Source organism: Ischnura elegans, chromosome 7 (genome assembly GCF_921293095.1).
Source record: "Ischnura elegans chromosome 7, ioIscEleg1.1, whole genome shotgun sequence".
Classification (NCBI taxonomy): Eukaryota; Metazoa; Arthropoda; class Insecta; order Odonata; family Coenagrionidae; genus Ischnura; species Ischnura elegans.
In genome coordinates, this window is record NC_060252.1 from 101,874,749 (window position 1) to 101,894,391 (window position 19,643).

The following is a 19,643-nucleotide window of genomic DNA, read 5'->3' on the forward strand; positions in this document are numbered from 1 at the left end:
CATTGTAACCCCTCATACGCCGCGCTTACGTGAGCAGTCACTCGGGTGTGACATCGTTTCCTGGGGGTCACGTAGGGCACTCTCAGAGGGGGCGGAGAAAGGCACTCGAGTGAAGAAAAGCCGTCTCCCGGGAGAGCACAGCTGCCGCGGCGCAGACGGAGTGAATACGACGCCTCGCCAAGGGCTTTGAACTGCAGCGGAAAATACCCTTGCGTTAGTGGCGAGACGCAGTCTATTGTTCTCGAATCCTCGTGCCCACAGAGGCGGTCTACATTTTATTATACTCCAAATGTCAATTGATCGCGATATAGCTCCTTATATTGGCATAATTCTAGGTAATATCTATCTTACCTCTCTGAACATCAATAACAACACTTCACATTTCTTACCATTGCTACAATTTTCTTTAGCTTTATGTACTTGTGTTCTTTAATTTCTAGGTTTTTGATTCTCATTATATTCTATGTTCTTGCTTCTCGGCGTATTTTAGGTTGATGTAACTCACGTAACGTTATATGTATTTTTTTCTTGTTGTATATTATTTATTTTCTTGTTACTGCGCCACTGAAAATTTGCAATGATTGCTGTACGTGGGCTTTTGAAATAAATAAATAAATAAAATATATAATTTAGCACTTAGCGTGCCAATCACATCCATTGACGGTATGGTGAGACAACTCCAAAACTGCTTTTCACGTAAATTGACGAAACGCTCTTTTAAACAATATTTAAATGAGTTGTTCCGTCACTAGAAGTAGTGAAGTAGCGAAAATAACCATCATACAGGGAATGACCAGCAGTTTTTGGGCCGGCATGCTAAGTGTTAGGAGTTATTCGACAAAATAAACTTTTAAAAAGCCTGTATTTGGGATTTTGAAATGCTGTGGAATGCCGGTAATCGAATCTGTCCATAAACCGCATACTATAATCTATTCACAGACAACGAGGACCACATTGAGCAAGGCTTCAAAATTTTCCAACCAAGTACGTAAAAGATTTCAAGCCGGGAACCAGAAAATTTCAAACTTTGTCACGCGTTTAACGAAGCTGAGATTTTAAACAACCATGAGGCGAAAACATTCGAAGCTTCACAACATTACGAAGTGTACAGAAAATGAATTCATTTTAGGGCACTATTTTCCGAAACTGTAAGACTTACTCAGACTGGCATTTTACACTTTATTTATAAGGAGCTATTATAAATGAAGATACTGCGACCCCAGTTTACGTAGAAAGTGATTTTCGTACTATAAAGAATTGAGGATAAAGAACTTTAATCTATCGGCAGGATTTTGTTTGAAATTTGTTTCAACATGTTCTTGGCTGTAAACAGGTTGTCGATAAATAAGAGGGTTGATTGTTGGTTTTGAGGTAGGAAAGAGCCTATCGTTACCAAACATGAGATATTTTTTAGTTTATATTTAGCTAACAATCACACTCATTTACGACAATTCTTAGCATTAGATGCAGAGTGAATTAATACTTTCACATAAAAAAAAAGAGATCTGACGCCACAGAGACCCAAGTGTATGACGCTAAAACTTAGATTCAACGACTCTCAAGAGAAGAATCCAATGAGGATTTTCGGTAGATGACGACGAGAAAAGAATGTAGGCATTCGAGATGTGGGTGTGGGGAAGATTGGAGAGGGTGAAGTGGATGGAGAAGAGGAGGAACGACGAAGTGCTGGACATGGCGGGTGAGGACTGAGGAGATGCGGCTTCTAGATGAGATACGGAAGAGACAGAAGGAATGAATGGAGCGGGTACTTAGCGGTGAGGGGATGTTGAAAACAGTGTTGGAGGGTAGAATGTTGGGTAAACGAGGGAGAGGAAGGAAGAGAATAGGATTTTTAAACAGATTGAAAGAGAGTAGGCCTTACACTGAATTGAAGAGGGCAGTGCTGGAAGGAAAAGGAGGCTCCCAGATTGCTTCTTTAGTACTTCATGGAAACCTACCCTAATCAGTAGATAATAATAATAAAAATGATAAAATGATAATAATAATGATAATAATGTAGACCTAGTATGGTAAACTACATCAAACATCATACAGATGGGCGACTACAAGAAAAGTGGAATTCGAAGAAACAGAATGGGATGCAAGAAATGAAATAGAAGGTGAGCTCATAAAGATAACGAAAAATAGGGCTGTCATCAGCAGAGCTGCTGAAAGAAATAGAACGGTATAAAAAGGTAATGTGCCTCAAATCTACAATATCGAACAAGTTTGCGCCTTTCTAGTGCAATCGTCTGCATTGGTTAGATCAGACTCAGATAGTCAGCAAGATTAGAAGGTTGAATTGAGGAGGCTTAAACACTTCTTTGAAAAATGTAGAGATTTTTAGGATATTTTTTTGTAGAATGAAAGGGCAGTAGGCCTTATTATAAATTGAAGAGGGAAGTCCATTCAGGGAGGGAGACTGCCAGAATTCTTCTTAATCCTTTGAGTGCCAACCGGTTTTCTAGGTCCTATGCCAAAAGTGCCGAGGCATTTTTGCCGTTTTTGCAGTAGGTTAGGATAAAAAATTAGGTCTCAAAAACAACTTAAAGTATATATTCAAAAATTTTAAGAAATCTTTATTGTATGTGGTTTTACCTTTCTAATGTATTATTTGGCAAATTTTTGGTAATATGAGTTAATTTTTATAATTTGAAGAAAATAGTTATTGTTAAAATAAAATGAATACTGACTATTGAATTATTAGTGAAATATCAGCATCTAAGAGAGACATAGCAGGAGGAGCGCGACAGCCCCTCCCGGCACTCTAAGGGTTAGGAAACATAATAAAGATACACTTTTGTATGTTCCACAGAAGTCTTAATAACCGGCCCAGGTTTCGACAGTACACTACGTCATTATCAAGGTCATCACCTAATTTTTGTTAATGTCACCTTGATAATGACATAGTGTACTGTCGAAACCTGGGTCGGTTATTAAAACTTCTGAGTAACATACAAAAGTGTATCTCTATTATGTTTCCTGTCACCAAGTTCCACCAAGTATCGCATTCCAGCCTTAAGTTAACTCTAAGGATAAAATACTCAATGCCTCCCATCCTTAATCGGTATAATACATAAATAATCGTAAAAAAGACAGCTGAGTGATCTACGAATATCTCCGACGCCGTTCACTGCGACACGTACGAGCAAACCGCTGCGACCACCTGCGGTTTGTTAAGGGGCAGAGAGATGCTTATACAACCACCAGCTCGCTCTCCGAAGTTTTCTCTCCGCTCACCGCGAAATCTCGAGACGAATCCTACAACGTCCGCGTCTCATTTTCAGTTTCCCCGTCGACCGGTTCGACTTCGTGCCGGCTGAAAGTCAACACAGCAGCGTCGCGGGGAAATGCAATCGAGGGAGTTCCAGTGTCTGCCGCCCCTCTTCCTCGCGGGGCCGACGATAACCCCCCCCCCCCCCCAGTCCGAGTCGGAGACTTCCGGCTTCGAACGGAGACCACTCCCCAGACCGGAGAGAGAGAGAGGGGACCACGGCCCGGTGACTCGGTTTTAGGCGCGGCGGAACACCACGACCGCCCATCGCCCGCCACAAGAGCCTTTCACGCCTTCTCGCGAGAATGCATTGCTCCACGCCCACGACACGAACTGAGACATTTCAGGAGTACACAAAACGTTTCCGACCAAAATAGTAGAAGAGCAAAACAAAGTGGAGAGATTTCCGTTATTTTTTCCGCATCCGCCCATCTTTATGCGCAAGATGTTCTGTTCGAATTATCGCCTTAGCCAATGACGTGCAATTCTTGTTACACCACCAGAGACATGCAGTCTGGGATTCCGCAATAAAACAAAAATTCATGAAACGTCGCAAAGCCATTTTTATTGCTTAGTTTAATGTTTCTTCGACTTCTCAACTATTATAAAACTTATATTTAATATTATGCATTCTTAATACGAACCAACTTTTTCAGTAAAAATTGTTATTTGAAACAGGATAAAAAAAACTGGCATAAAAACACTTGAGTTATTATTTTTACCATGGTACTTTTTAAATTTAGAGCTTAATTATCCTGGTTATGCAACTAAAAATGCTTCCTTAAAAATTATTAATTATTATTATTATTAAAAAATCACAAGGAATTGTTTTTAACAACTTTTTGAATCATTTCCACCAGCATTACGTTTATTGTTTTTTACCAATTTAGTGACGTGAGGTCTCACAGACCGCTACTAAAATTCAATTGCAAATTTTCAGAAATAAATGATCAGAACGTTATATTTTAAGAGTAATATGTCTTTATTATACAAAATTATGACGCTCACGAGGATTATAGATATTTTGAAAATATTCACAATTTTAGAAACGCAGCGGTCTCACAGACCGCACGTCACCGGTTAAGGGTTTTGTACCCACCGGGCCTCTTCGCGTTTCTAGTCAATCTTGTTAGAAAATAATACGGTGACTGAAGGCCGTTTCACACGGGGTAAATACTTGCTCAATCTTACGAAGGCGCAGTCAAAGTTGCGTCGTGTAAAGCGGTGAATTGCTGGAACGCATGCGAGAATGCGTGGACGTGAGGTGGCAAAATAGCCCGTTGTGAATTCTTTCAAGCATTCGCGCAATTCCACGCAATATAAAGAAATTAATGCAGTTCTAGCCTGCATAATTATATCCCCCGAGTAAAACGGCCTTAGCAAACAGCAACTCGCCTGAATTCATTCATTTCGAGCATAGCAATGTAGAATGTGGAGCACCTATCAGTCACTAAGGGTATCCACTCGAAGGATAGTGAGGATAAGAGAGGGTAAAGCTCACCCCAGACTGAGATGAAGACGTGCCCTGTTTATTTCCCTGACCCACGCTGACTATCTCTAATTAAGATGTCCGAAGGCTTCACTCGGGGTTAAAACCCTGGTTCCTTACGTCAGTGTGCGAAAGCTTTACTCTCCATGCTGCTAGGCACCACTATAAATTACAATGGATGAAGAAAATATTAACTACGATTTAACCACAGAATTATTAATTATACGACTAGTCTCTACGTGTAGGTCTCATCCAGGACAAAGTTTTCATCCGATAGGTAATCAGTGCTCAGCGCAGTAAATAAAAGGGTGGAAGCTAGGTGTTGATACAATTATTTTTTCTCCACGCCTCCAATTTTTATTGATACAGAAGTATTACAAGATGGAAAAATTCTGGAGGAATAAATTAACTAGGGAGTATACATTTTCCGCGTATTAGGGTGGATTGCGATCTCCAAAACAAACAAAAACCCTGTAAACAAACTGGAAATTTGGTGGATGAACGGCACTAACGCATGATCTCAAACCGTACACATCATAAGGACCAACCACATTGTGCAAGACGGTGAAACATGACTATCTCCTCGAATTCTGACCAGAGCGCTAGATGAAGATCCATGAGAATGAATTACTACCGCGGAAAATAGTCCATAAACTGGATATAACTGGGAGAAAGTGATGTTTCGTTCAGAATACACGAAATAAACGAACGATATAACCGCACCATGGACTTCATTCGCCACTGATTTCTATCGCGTGCGTTCCCACGCAGGATGAAGGACGAACCTGGATACTTAATTAAAGCGAAGAAATAACCTCCAAAGGCCAGAGCACGAAATTTTCAAGTTGGCTGAGCTTCTCTTAGGTATCTAGATTAAGTTTAATCAAGGCCAGGCATTTCATCTCACTCTCTTTCGAGCTAGAAACAGAAATGAGATGACACAACACCATTCAGGGTATTATTTTACATTATTATAAGAGCATTCTACCGATTAAAGTAAGTTTTCATGGAGTATTTAAAAGGAAATATGGCATTCCCCCCTACTCTAAAAGAGCAAATTTCTGACCCACACGTATGGTATTCATAAAACAGCTTAGGTAAGAGGTTATAGCTATAAATAAATACAATGGCACTAAAAATTTCAGCTATAATCCTTCGATGATTGACTTTCACGAGTAAAAGGACTGCTAAACTTGTACAACGAACGAAGTGCCGAATGTGAGGAGTCATACAGAGAATTAAAATAGGGACCGAGTTTCCCCTCTAATTTCTCCGTAATTACTAAGATTTGAGCTCAAGCCCAAAAAGGTATTTTAATAAAATTCATACTACCGCAATATCAGAGTCATCAGTCATCCGATGGGTTCATGATTTCACAATAAATTTTAAAATTGATAGAATAAGTTGGCAAATTCTACGAGCTTGCTTCAAAAGAGAGCTATTTTTTTAACCCACATACTTGATGAAGTGAAAAAGTTTTGGTAAGACATGAACTCAATATCAGGTTAAAATGCGCACAATACGCACTTAAACTTTTAATAACTATCATTCGATGATTGGCTTTCGAGAGAAAATGTATCGCTGAACTTTTACAAAAAACGGAGTTTTTCAAAAGTTACCACAATAAATGCGGCGACTGATTCTGTTAAAATCCAGAAAATAAATCAAGTTTGATATTATGATAAATCAGCATGAAAGACCGAGATTTTCACTTTGAGCTCCGCATCATGATTTCAGTAAAAATGTTTCTCCTATAAAATCACGCCTCAATAAACATAGTCAAACACAACTTACACAATTTAATGATTTAAAATTACCGCCAACTTAATCGCAATTAAGATCCTAATATTAAAGCAAGCTGAGCTGTACTTTCTCATTGTCCTTCAAGGGCAATGAGAAAGTACAGCTCATAGCCATAAACGTAGCACTAACTTGATAATGCGAAAATAATTGAATGTATATCCAAACAAAAACAAAGAGAAACATCTAAACTGCTAATGTAGGAAGTAAAGTTGAAATTTTCATGAAGATTTTACGGTATTTCTTACATCAAATAATTGCTTGCGGGAATACTTTTCATGTAAAACTAAAATTCGGATATTAATGCGAGCTTTTTAAAGTGAAGCACTCATTCCCGGATAGCTCAAATAATAAAATATAAAGTTTTTGGAATATTCTCCGCTTACATTTACAAGAGCCATGGAAAAAGACAGTGACTTAAAGTAAATCTTTTATAGACCTATACACTTTATAAATTCGATTGCTAAAACTTTGAAAGCAAATATGTAACGATGCGGATTCCTTTTCTCATTCCGCTACACACGTTTTCTTTCCCCTCAGCTGCTCAAGCTAACGACTTAACACTCGGGTTCTACCCACCACTGCCAGGGAGGATGCAATCTTCGAAATCGTGAGAAGAGGAGACGCCGTGAGAACTTCGTTCCGAGCTATTAAAAAAAACGAAGGGTCAAAATACACGGCGTGAAGGCCGAAATGAAGCTCCATACAGCCGTCAATGCCAGTTTGCTACTGTAGAAAAAACAAACGAGTAGAAATGTGAATTCATATTTGTAATATACATGAAGTTAGCAGTGGAAAGTCGAGTAAAATTGGGAGAAAAAAGATGGGCCTTAAAGAACAAAGTACACATGTCAGGGAGTATTATTTCGGAAAAATGTATTTGTATACAGACCCATTGGGAGAGGGGCATAACTAACGAATAAATTTAGGAAAAAATATAGGCCTTAAAGTAGACTGTAGATATGTCAGGGAGTATTATTTCGGGAAAATGTATACATACCCATTATAAAAAGCCAAATTTGCACTGGCAAAGACTGCTCTCGCAACCGACATATCAATTGGTTAGAATTAGGGAAGATTCGATTCCAAACGTCGATTCTCGATTCCACCGATTCTCGAGCACGAAATTGGAATCGAGAATCGATCGTCTACAGTCGATTCCGATTCTACTGATTCCAGGAAGATAAATATTTTGAAATACACTATAAGCTCGGGGCATAAACACCGCCACACACCTGACCAATTGTACACTATACAAGTTAATAAATTAACAATTTATGCCTGAAAAAGTTTAAGTGTTTATAATTTCAATAGCTAAGGTTATTTTACTGTAATACAAATTTGCTATTTTTGATAAATATACTTTACGTGCCACTTAATTGCCTTCTTTTTTCCATTCGATTCTTAAATTTATGAAAGCAATACTACTGATAAATCAATATCCCAACTTTCAGTGTGACTAAAAATCGAGGGAATCGAAATCGAGAATCATGCATCGATTTTCAAGAATCGGAATCCAAAAAGTGGTACAGAATCATCCCTAGCTAGAAGGATTTAAAGAGAAAGTATTAAAGTCTCACTACATTATCAAAGCATGTAAAAGTCGCAGCAGAAACTAAAGATAGGGTAATAAATGAGAAATATAATTATGAGAGACCAGAATTTGAATACATTCCTCAAGCGTAAACTTCACCCACCTCCTGAACTTATACCGACGGTGGTCAATTTCATTCGTTTGGGTAATTTTTTGAAAATTACCCAAACGATTGAAACGATTGATTTAAACCTTATTTCATCTAAAAAATTTGAAAATTTCTATGTACTTTGGCCACAGGAATTCACTGTACGATTTATAGCTAAAAAAGGGATTATCCAATCGTAATCACACCATAAAAATTTCTATTTTTAGCTAAATGATTGGGAAAATTTATCATGATAGGTATATGAGTAAACTTTTGGACGAGAAATTTCAATTTATTTTTTCCGTCAAATCTTCAGATGAAAGGAGTGAGACACTAACTATTCAAAATCAGTTTAAAAAACGTAGGATTTCTTATGAATTCAATCGATTCGGCTTTTACTGTGTGAAAATCATTGTTGAAATGAAAACACGCAACCCTGGTAACTTTTCACAGGAAAATTATTTACTGGTACGACGCGTTTCGACGCTGAGGCGTCATTCTCAAGTACATTGTTTATAATATCGACAATCCAATAAATACCCAAATTCTGGCAGGGGGGAGGGAGAAGGGTTATACGGGGGGAAAATTTCCCCTCCTTCTCCCTCCCCCCTCCCAGAATTTGGGTATTTACTGGATTGTCGATATTATTAACAGTGTACTTGAGAATGACGCCTCAGCGTCGAAAGGCGTCGTACCAATAAATAATTTTCCAGTGAAAAGTTACCAGGGTTACGTATTTTCATTTCACGTAGGATTTCATTCAAAATTGTAACCCAAACCTTGGTGATGCAATATTCTTCCCAGAAGGTCAGGTTTATTTCCATTTCAACTCTTAAGATTAGTCGCAGATAGGATTGAAAAGTATCGTTCGTAAGGCAAGAGCATACCAAATTACATTCAATAAACTTAACCACGTGAATCATCTTTTTTAATTCTTCCGTTCTTTGAACCTTTCGTCCTCCCTTAACCGACAGGAAGTGTATAGCGTAATGACGGAAGAAGAACCCCGCACTCGAGCAGAGCCGTGCACTCCGTGGCCATCCAAGCGACCGATAATTATCCCGTCCATCAACCTCACAACGGCCTCTCATCGGGACTATCATCCAAAAACGACCAACTAACTCCAAAATCCCACTGCCAATTTTTGGATGCATACATGTCTTAATTCTGAACCAAATGACGACGCCGAAGCTCAGTTAAGTCACACAGACATGTGGAGACCATTGGGCCACATCGTGCATGCACAGTTTTGGACCATGAAGAATATCAGGAGGAGATTTCGTTAACGGAGGCATCCATGAGCAGGAATGACCTTATGAGAGGATCGCTATGCAAGAATAGAGTGGTTTCCTATTATTTTTTATTGCCTAAATCGAAAGATTATTACTCCTGGAGTACGTATTTTGCCCTTTCAGATTTTTAAAAGACGATATCTATTTTTCGCGATTAAATGAAAAGTGAAAAATTTCAAGCGCGCGAAAACGCGACGGGTAAGTATGAATGCCGGCAAAACTCCCGTGTTACGTCGTTCTGGTTCCCGCTGCCGCAAGTGAGGTGACCTTGGGGCGAGGCTCTGAGCGCTGATACGATGAAGGATGCTAGCAGGTAGCAGAGTACCATGCTAGCTGGTAGCGCTTGGCTTAAATAAGGATTAATAATACCTTATCAAACGAGGAAAACTTTCCGACCTTAGCCAGTTCAATAGGTGATTAATAAGACATGTTTCCCTGAGCTCTGTGCCTCATACGATGTAAAACTCCTATCTACTCGTATAGAAACTAGGTCCCTGTGGCGTCACGAGGAGTGGCATCGCATGGGCGCCAATCTAGCCTTTTTCAAATGCGGTTAAATTGACCATTGCTATTCGTCTAAACTGGGATTTCTAAAGCAAAATAATTTGTATATTATGAATACACTAATGGTGGGTAACGAATCGCAATCAATGCCTTTCGTTTTCTTTAATGAAGGAAACTACCCAATTCTGAACCAGATGACGATGCCGCAGTTCAATTAAGTCTTTAACACACAGGAATGTGTAGACAACTGGACCAACTCAAACACACACAGTTTTGGACAATTAAATATCAGGAAGAGAATTTTGTTAGCGGAGGAGTTCACGAGCAGGAATGAGCTTGTGAGAGTATCGCTCTGCAAGGATTGAAGAAAAGGCTAGTGAAGAGTCTGATATGTAGTGCAGTACGAAAATATGGACACTCAGAAACGAGGACGAGAGAAGACTGGAGGTATATATCTTTTGAGGGAATAAGAATTTTAGTATAACAGCATAACTTCACCTAACAGGCAAACATATCAAGAAATCGGCTATAAAATAGCTGTGAGACGCGATGACGTCTACGTTTATGCTGAGTTGACCAATCAGCAGTAGAATAGGCTTTAAATATTCTGTAAAAAAGAAAACTTATCGAAAATAGCCAAACACAGAACCTAGAGTAGTACACTAAAGCAGAACGAGAAAATTAATCGTATAAAAAATGATTACATATTACTAAAACTAACTTAATAATGTATTAATGCAAAATTAAATACGAATGATGACTCAGGTATAATGAAGAAGAAGTAATGAGATAGGTTGGGACAAATTCGGGTATGAAGAGAGCAATGTGAAGTTTTGAAAACAGACAAGCACGGAGAAAAAGGAGCGAACGTTGAACGAGATAATATAGAAAAGAAAGGAGATATAGGGCTGAGATGGAGGAACAGTTAGATTTATTTGAAAATAGAAGAAATTAGGTTGAAGAGAAAGTGACCTTGAATACAAGTAAACTCCAATGAATGACACAAAAATGCATATTTGGTGCATCCGGTCGCGGCGTGGGCATAAAATTATCATAGATAGCAGATTCGAACGCTTGGAACTGGTAAGAGATCATTCTAGTTCAAGAGTGATTGGGGATAATCAAATAGTTTCTCGCGGGGAGGGGAGATATTTACAGATAAAATTGAAATATTTAAAGCCAAATAATACTATTGCATTAATATATTTTACTCTGCAAATTTTACTACCGCTGTTACAATTATTATTAACTATGCAAAAGAGTTACTTTAGGACCAAGTAGAATCTTTTCCCATAAAAATTTAATTTTCAACGCTACAATGTATTTCCCAAATTTCAAAAAGGATCGTACGGCATAAAAATAGAAAGGCCTAAAGATAAGCAATAGAATATAGGCGCTAACAGGAGTTAAACCGGACAGAAATGACAGCGAAAATTCACGCTCACTCTTAATCATTTCAGGTCCCTAAATCAGAAATTTAATTCATATTCCGTTTCGTAAAGGCGGCAAGCGACAAGGTGGCACGGCTTATGTGATTGTATCACTCACTCGGTGTACTTAGCTCCAAAGAGGATGGATTGGATGAATGAGGGTTGGTCGCACCCCAGATTATCTTACAGGCAAAGCTTATGTATTTCTATCCCTCTCTCGCTATCCCGAAGGTATTTTTGAATCAATAACTTAAACTTATTTTTTCCATAGAATATTTTTATTTTACGACCATTTCTATTTTTCGACGGTTGACGTCATTTTCAGCTTCATCATAACGTCGTCATCGGTCCAGAAGATGAAACCATGAAACTGTCTAAACCATGGCCGTGTTTTAATAAAAAAATTCTTATGTGAAAAGCTTACGTATCAGTATCTCTCACCCGGTATACTTAGCCCCGAAGGTTGGTCGGGGTGGGTGAGGGTGGAGCTCACCCCAGATTAAGTCACAGGGGCATAAGTTTCTCAAAATCAGGGTGGACGGAGTCAATACCTTTCCCTGGGCTTCTTCGCATTTTAAGGATTACATTCTGGAGTTGATGAAATGGTTCAACCGTGATTTTAAATCTTTGACCTATCCAATAGAAGTTAAACGCTCTACGTACTATTATTTTTTATCAGGTTAAGAAAGCGGAGGAATGCGGAGATTAAGGGACTGTTAGCCTAATATCGCACGCGGCGAAAGTGGTACTAAGAGTTTGATTTGGAGTGTAGCTCTCTACGGTGCGGAAACGTGGACACTGAGGAAAGAAGACGAGAGAAGATTGGAGGCATTCGAGATGTAGGTATGGAGAAGAATGGAGAGGGTGAAATGGAAGGAGAGGAAAAGGAACGACGAAGTGCTGGACATGGTGGGTGAGGAGAGGCAGCTTTTAGATGAGGTACGGAGGAGACAGAATGTATGGATGGAGTTAGTACTTAGCGGGGAGGGGATGTTGAAAATGGTATTAGGGGGTAGAATGTTAGGGAAACGAGGGAGGGGAAGGAAAAGAATAGGATTTTTGGATAGATTGAAAGGGATTAGGCCTTACAATGAATTAAAGAAGGCAGTGCTGGAAGGAAAGGGAGGCTCTCAGATCACTTCTTGAATACTCCATGGAAACCTACCTTAATTGGTAGAAAACTGTAATAATCCATGTTCCCATTGGAAGACACCCCTATCTCTATAATACGCCAAAGAGTGTTTTTAGCTCGACTCTGACCGATTTTACTGGGACACGATACATTTTTTTTTTTTCCCTTGCCATCCCCGTCGACAGTCGCAAGCTGGAAAGCGGAACGCTTAAATTTTCCCTCCGAGCTAACTGAGGCGTGCGAGGAGGCGTCGCCCAGGGTAGCCGCCACCCTGCTTCCTGCTATCCCCCAGCCACGCCGAAAGCGTCTCCCGAAACGCAGGAGCTTCACCCTCTGGGGAATCCGTAATTGGAGAAGGGGCTCTCGGATGTTGTGGATGTTCGCAAGCATCGCAGGAATTCCACCAAGCAAACGGTGAACCCAAAAGGATCCAACCTGGACGAGAGGAGAGAACTATCGCACGAGATGAGGAGACATTTTGTAGGTATCTAGGATGTTGTGGATGTTCACAAGCACTATAGGAATTCCACCTAGCAAATGTTGAACCTATAAGGACGAAACCTGGACGAAAAGAGGGAATTATCGCGTGAGATGAGGAGAGATTGTGTACAGGGGTGCCGACTTACAAAAAATATTGGGGGGGGCCAAACCGGGTATCTTGCCCCGGTAAATTTTATAAGTAGAGGGTTTTTAGTTTTTTAAGAATTTTAGAAGAGTGATATGATCAACATTAGAACACTGATAACTCGAATCTCGATATCTGGACACTCCGGGGAAATCGACGAGCCTGAAACATTTTTTCCTCACACCCATAACTAATTTTTGAGGGGGCTCGGGCCCCCTCAGGCCCCAAGGAGTCGGCGCCACTGATTGTGTAGGTCTTACAGAGACGATGAATTAAATGAGATTTTTGTCGAGCGGATAGATGTAGCAGCTTATTAAACCTCACAGCAATGTAGATTTCAATGGATGCCAGATCGAAATTTAGCAGTCAAATCTCTCACAACGCGTGCATGAATTTATTCTGATTTCTGTTATAGATTTGAGTGATCATTTGACAGTACCTCATTTGACAATCCACTTTTACCGGTTCATTTGACTGTAACTCATTTAACAATGAACTTTTGTCGGCATCGGTGAAGGTGAGTTCAAGTCCTCGCCAGCCAAACCGAAAGTCGCGGGTTCAAGCCCCGCCCGTGTAAAAATCCCAACTATTCAAGGCATTGGTGTTTTTAAATGTGTTCTTCTAATACAATACAATGATGGTTATTGAGGAACCTTTGATCATTTGAGACATCTATTTTATTATAGAGTAAAAAATAATGCCTCTGGAAAATACCAAGGTAATATAATCAAATTTTATGTAAGAAGGACGTGTCACACGGGATAAATGCATCCTCTCAATGGCTGGGGTCCTAAATCACTCGTCACATGCCTATCTAGGCGGCTTTGGGGGGGGGGAGGTGAGAGAAAGGGTAGTGCGTAGATTTAAATGGAGGCAATCGGTAAGACATAGGTAAGGATAGGGGATGGCTATTCCGTAATTCACGACGCACTTAAGAGTGTTTGGTTGAGTGCTGAAGTGGAAGGAGGAGAGCTAAATTTACGAGTGAAAAGAAGGCAATTTCTTTTAGATTTTGTTGAAGGATATTTATTTAGCCTTTTGTTGATTACTCTCATGAATCAGCCAGCCATGGCTATATGTACGGTAAATATGGAAGAATATTTATTTAGTAAAAATATTTTGCGAGGAAACTAAAGCATACTCTGCGGGTCAATAAATCTGATTGAGCATATATCGTAAATGGATGGATAAGCTTCTAATACAAACATTTTATTAATTATAGATTAAAATATAAACGAATTATTGCAATGCCTTAACATTTGCAATCAAGCCAATTTTTCTTCAAACTCCAGCCACAATATTTTCATGTGGTTTGTATGCCCCAACACAATCATATCCCTAAAATAATATCTCCCATTTGTTTTTCCTCCCTATAATTTTCAACTACCTGTTATCATTGGGCTAATTCCCCCAGTTAAAAGCTTGAGATAAATTCATTAATTAAAATGTCTTTAATCCATTTCTCATACCCTCTTGCTTGAGGCCTCAAATTTACACCAGCCCCTATGATTTGGAATTATCTAACTTAGCGTTTTTGTAATAATCTTAATATAAAATTTTGATGATTTTATGGAGGGCTTGTCACCGTTGAGAAAACTTGATCAATAAGTATGAATACGGAAAAAAATTCCCGAAGCATCCTACAAACAAAGGGATAAAATTCGTTCTTACCTTGGATTCAAGGGACGGCTTCCTCCTTCCACTCTTTGGCACAACGTCCGCTGTCATGTTCCTCCGTGGACGAGACACAAGTTATTGACAAAGGTCATGCGTCCCAAACACAGAGCACGCGGATCGTTTGTTTGTTTTTCTCCGGAAAAATGCAATCCCTCACTCACTTAAGAGGGTAAAATAATTCCTTTGGAGACGGACAGTCTCTGGAGGCACTTATATATCACCCAAGGAAACGGTAGCACTTAGGAAGAACTTCAATATATGCCGGAAACAGGGTGACTTCAACGCCCGATATATGATGGAAACTTGGTGACTTCAACGCCCGCAGCGTTAGAATTGAACGCGCCGAATGTTATCGGGCGCGCTGCCGGAGACCTCGGCTGGCGATGTTCGCTGGGTCACTAGGTCGGTTTTTTCCGAACACAAACACTTCCCCGAATAGGAGGACAGTTTCGCGGTGCAAATCAAATCGACTCCTTTCCTTCCTTCTCAAAATCACTCGGACAACTGTAAGCACAATCACGCGATTCCTTCCCTCTCACCACACTGCAGTAGGCGGGTCCGATACGTTTATTCTCGAGCGGCGATACCACTACGTGAAGCTTAACGACGTCATTTGGTGAAGCGGGACCTCCTCCACGTCTGCCTCACGGGAAGAAACGGTGTGGACTGCCTTACCGGCGAGCAGATGAAGGGAAAAAAGAGAAGGGGGGACCGCGTGGAGTGGGAGGGGCGGAGAGAGCCACGGGAGGGGTAGAGTTCCTCCGTGGTTGAGAGATCAACGCTGGCAGCAGGGAAAGGGGAAGAGAGGGTATCGGGAATAACGAGAAGCTGTAACGAGGAACAGTAATGATTGCTTAAACGACTTTTACTAGTAAATTATTCTTCCGATGCTGGTAGGTTTAAATGGGGTATGTTAGAAGGATTCAAGCAGTCTCCCCGCCCTTCATGGACTTCCCTCTTCAATTCACAATAAGTTCTATTCCCTTTCATTCCATCTAAAAATCCTATTCTCTTCATTCCTCTCCCTCGATTACCCAACATTCCTCGCATGTCAGGCACCCTCTTTGGTTCACCTTTTCCCTAGGCTTACACTTTTTTGACATGCCCTCCCTGCTCAATACTCGCTCCTTCCATACCTTCTGCCAATACTCCAAAAACTTTTTATGCAGTATAATTTACTCAACTAAGTTGAATGCATGAAAAATAAAAATATTATAATTTAAAATCACTACAAAACCTATTATTTATAGTTAAACAATAATTTGCTTAAATTATTAACTATTACAAAACATGTTAGGTTACATTTTCATCTTTTTCAAAAAGTGCTTCATTTAAATTAGTCATGAAGCATTTGATTACGTTGATTACTTTCCGTATAATATAAAAATAAGTATTCTGCGCCGACTGCTCTAAAATCAGTGGTTTAGAATAACAAAGGAACACAATCACAAAATATTCAGCACTTAGACGTTGTAAGAGCCATAATATTTCCTTTACATGTTCCGCTTGGAATACGTTACTTATTGTTAAGTTTTCTAATGATTAAAGGAGGTTCGCATGGAATATTTACAAAGTATCTTGCAGTCTTCCCTCCCTACATGGACTTCCTGCTGTGATACACAATAAGGCCTACTTACCTTCATACTATCTAGAAATCCTATTCTCCTTCTTCCTCTCCTTCGTTAACCCAACATTCTTCCCTCAAACACTGTTTTCAACATCCCCTCCCCGCTCATACTCATTCCATCCATATATTTTGCCACCAGTGGCGTAGCTAGGAATTTCGTTCGGGAGGGGGGGTCCAAAACCAAAGGGGAAATTTTTGGGAAACAGGGTATTAAGTAGAGGGTTTTAAACTAATGTCAACAATTTTCATTATCGAAAAAAAACTTCACTTGTAAAAGAAATATTTTGTAAATTCACGATTTTTTATTACTTTGTTTTCTTTTATGAAGGAAAATAATTATGTTTATATATTTCGGGTAAGTGGGGGTCCGGACCCCCCTCCCCCTATACGCCACTGCTTACCACCTACGTATCTTATCTAGAAGCTGCTTCTCCTCCCCTCGCATGTCAGGCACTTTGTCGTTCGAATAATTTTTCAGGTTAAGAAAACGAACAGTCTCCTAACCTTTCCATCAAACTTGGTTTGTATACAAATCCCGCCCAGCGGTCGCGCTCCCAAGTCTGTTCCGCCGCGTTGCCTTCCTATGCGACGGATGGAGTTTGGGGGAGGGGAGGAGATGGAGCAGTTGTGTGAGTTGGGAGTGGGGCTTTTTTTGAGGGCAGGTGAGCGGAGGGTGGCGAAAAGAAAGGAGAGGGTAGATGTGAAGGGGAGAAGGGAAGGGTGGGAAAAGGCCATGGCTCGCAGGCGGTGTATGCTCACCCACTCTGCATACCAACTCTCGAAAGGTCTTGAAGGCGAAGGTGGCTCGCGTGTAAGCCAACACATAATCGGGACGAAGCAATCCTCCGATGGGTATCGTTGCCCACAACCTCGGAATTCGGGTCTAATCGAGAATATGGTCAGTGTATCATCACCCTCTATGTACATTCGGTGACAGGTGACTGATGTGTTGCCGGAAAGAATACAAAAAAATTAAAAACATGCACATTTTTTTATAATTGTGCCTATTCCTGAAGGTCAACCAATCCTGATCAATATTAATCAAAATCGCCGCAGAAGCGTACTATATTTCCATGTTCGATAAAAACAATATAATGAGGGGGACAATTTTCCGAACGGATATTTATAGGCATTCACTTTTCCCCCTAACTGTAAAGGACTTCAATGAATGCGAGGTCAAACTCGGACAATCAAATCCGTAGCACCGCATAGCTTATTTTTTTGTATTTTCGTACATATTAGCGGTAGAGCTTCTCCCAACACACACTTACTTAGGCGGCTGGCGTGGTAGTATGTAGATGTAGGTAAACCAACCATCAGGTCGAAATACAAAGTGAGGTAGTGAGGATTCATCTACACATCTACATCTCCGTACGACCCCGCAAGCCACCTAAACAGGCGTGTAGAGGGGGGTGTTAGGTCACAAGCCGATAACAAATAAAGAGGAAAATGCTCTTACCAAGTTCCGCCTGGCCTTTATGAAAGATCTTTTTAGATAGGGGAAAAACGAATACATATACCTAATCCTGTCTGAAGGACCCTTCAATTTAGTTTTGTTTTAATATGATCTCCGTGTCGCTCAGAAAGATATCTATTCTCGATTGCTTCTGCAATCTAAGCCTTGCGCGTAGCCTCCGAGTCTCCAGCTATCAATCTAATTCGTTTAACATTTGTAAAATTCTCCCTGTAAGCCCGTAACAGTTTTTGACGTATCGCGCTGCTTTCTTTTATATTTTATTATTTTCCTTTGTTTTCAGTCTTCGGGGGGTAAATGCCTGTCTCGCGTTCTGTTACAGACTTTTGTGATTTGGAAGCTAGAATCTGATTCCCAAATGAGTTCGTAGCCGATTATAGGCATTTTTCAAGCCCGAGCGAACATTTTTCGTCGCCCCCTCTTAACCATGGTGTCTGAAATACATCCGCGGAATGGGGGAGTACTGATTGATCCCGCTGCTATTCTTTTTATTTTATTAAGAGCACGAATTAAGTCTTTCTGCAACGGATTCCATATGCTCGCTCCATATTCAAGGTGTGGGCAGACGAGTGCGAGATAGCAGCTCTCTTTAAGAAAAGTTTCTCGGGTTTTCCACCGGTCGATGTCGTCCATGTCTCCCAACGTTTCGATCCGCGACTTGCTGATCATCATCAGGTGATCTTCCGAATGCCGTTCTTCGAATTTTTTTTCGAAAAAATTTCTAAGAACGGCATTCGGAAGATCCCCTGAGGATGATCAGCAAGTCGCGGATCGAAACGTCGGGAGACATGGACGACATCAACCGGTGGAAAACCCGAGAAACTTTTCTGCAACTGATTCACCGGGAAAACATAAGATCATACAGCTCTCTTTAACTTTTTCGTCCGAAAATCTTCCCACAACACGGATGTGGATGTAGGTGAACCAACAATAGGGTCGAACTACAAAGTGAGCAGGAGAGGATATTTGTGGTTGAATCTTACCGTAGTTCGAAACTGCTGGAAGAATCACCGCAAGGAGTTGAGAGCGATTTATTTCCTTCCCTCGTGGGCGTAGACTCCGATCCGTACTCCAAGCATGGTCCAGTGCACGGCACGAGCGGTGACCGGGGTGGAAGGAACCGATATTCGCTCCGCTGCCCCCAGGCGATATGAAATATCTGCGGCGAGTGCGCGATTCTCTTTTTTTCATTCTATTCAGCATCCTTGTTTCGCAATTGTGGAGAAATCCATAAAAGTTTTACCTCTCTAGAAAACCCGATGCGGTTCAATGACCGCGTTGGTACAATTTATTGGTTCCGACCATAAATCGGTGCGCATTGTGGTCGAGTCAGAAGCTTAAACTTTTGAGGCAGATCATGGTTGGAGTAACTTCCGGTAGAAGTTTTGAAATATCAGATCCTAGACGAGGGCTATTCACTGAAAATTTCAGTAGCAGCGCAGCGCGAAACACCGAGTGAAAAAAAATCAATTTTAATTAATGAAATCATCAATTTTCCTTAACGCCCGCCGAGAGTTTTAACACTTACAACTTTTCTTATAACACCAAATAATTTCCAAACACTGTATTCCTTATTATACTCCTATACGTTTTTTTCATTTTAGTACCTTGTAATGCAGCGCTCTACCTCTAGTTTG

At 40.4% G+C, this 19,643-nt stretch overlaps 1 protein-coding gene across 1 annotated transcript in view; it reads right to left on the minus strand.

Moving 5' to 3' along the window:
- Positions 1–15,557, minus strand: part of LOC124162672 (atrial natriuretic peptide-converting enzyme) — a 135,994-nt gene extending 120,437 nt beyond the window's left edge. Inside the window, exon 1 of the mRNA XM_046539274.1 lies at positions 14,900–15,557. Within this exon, the coding sequence (XP_046395230.1) occupies positions 14,900–14,956 (57 nt within the window). The 5' untranslated portion in view covers positions 14,957–15,557. The remainder of the gene's footprint in view (positions 1–14,899) is intronic.
- Positions 15,558–19,643: the final 4,086 nt, after the last annotated feature.